General features: G+C 38.4%; 1 protein-coding gene across 3 annotated transcripts in view; it reads left to right on the plus strand.

Annotated features, from left to right (window-relative positions):
* Positions 1 to 349, plus strand: part of LOC100159935 (excitatory amino acid transporter 1) — a 28,926-nt gene extending 28,577 nt beyond the window's left edge. For all 3 annotated transcript variants that reach the window (XM_001944293.5, XM_008186699.2, XM_008186700.2), the window contains one exon: positions 93 to 349. In XM_001944293.5, the coding sequence (XP_001944328.2) occupies positions 93 to 249 (157 nt within the window). In that variant the 3' untranslated portion in view covers positions 250 to 349. The remainder of the gene's footprint in view (positions 1 to 92) is intronic.

The following is a 349-nucleotide window of genomic DNA, read 5'->3' on the forward strand; positions in this document are numbered from 1 at the left end:
TTGTAAGACGGAGACAACACATGCGACAACGACGTCCTTTAAGGGTCTGGGTATTTTTATCGCCTAATTTGTTTTTTGTTTTTAATTTTCAGCGACCGATTCCGAACCACTGTGAATGTGCTTGGAGACGCTTACGGTGCTGGAATTGTTGCAAAATTGGCAGAAAACGATTTGGAAATTTTGTCTTCCAACGGAACTGTGGAAGCAGGTAAAGTGCCCAATGATGAATGGCACACAACATCTATGTAGACACAATCAGCCATTTTTATTTTCGTTCTGTGACTACATTTTCTATTTTCCGTTCTATTTTAGAACATTTAAACTTAATCTTAATAAGGGTGTACCTTCA

The sequence above is a fragment of the Acyrthosiphon pisum genome, chromosome X (genome assembly GCF_005508785.2).
Source record: "Acyrthosiphon pisum isolate AL4f chromosome X, pea_aphid_22Mar2018_4r6ur, whole genome shotgun sequence".
Lineage (NCBI taxonomy): Eukaryota > Metazoa > Arthropoda > Insecta > Hemiptera > Aphididae > Acyrthosiphon > Acyrthosiphon pisum.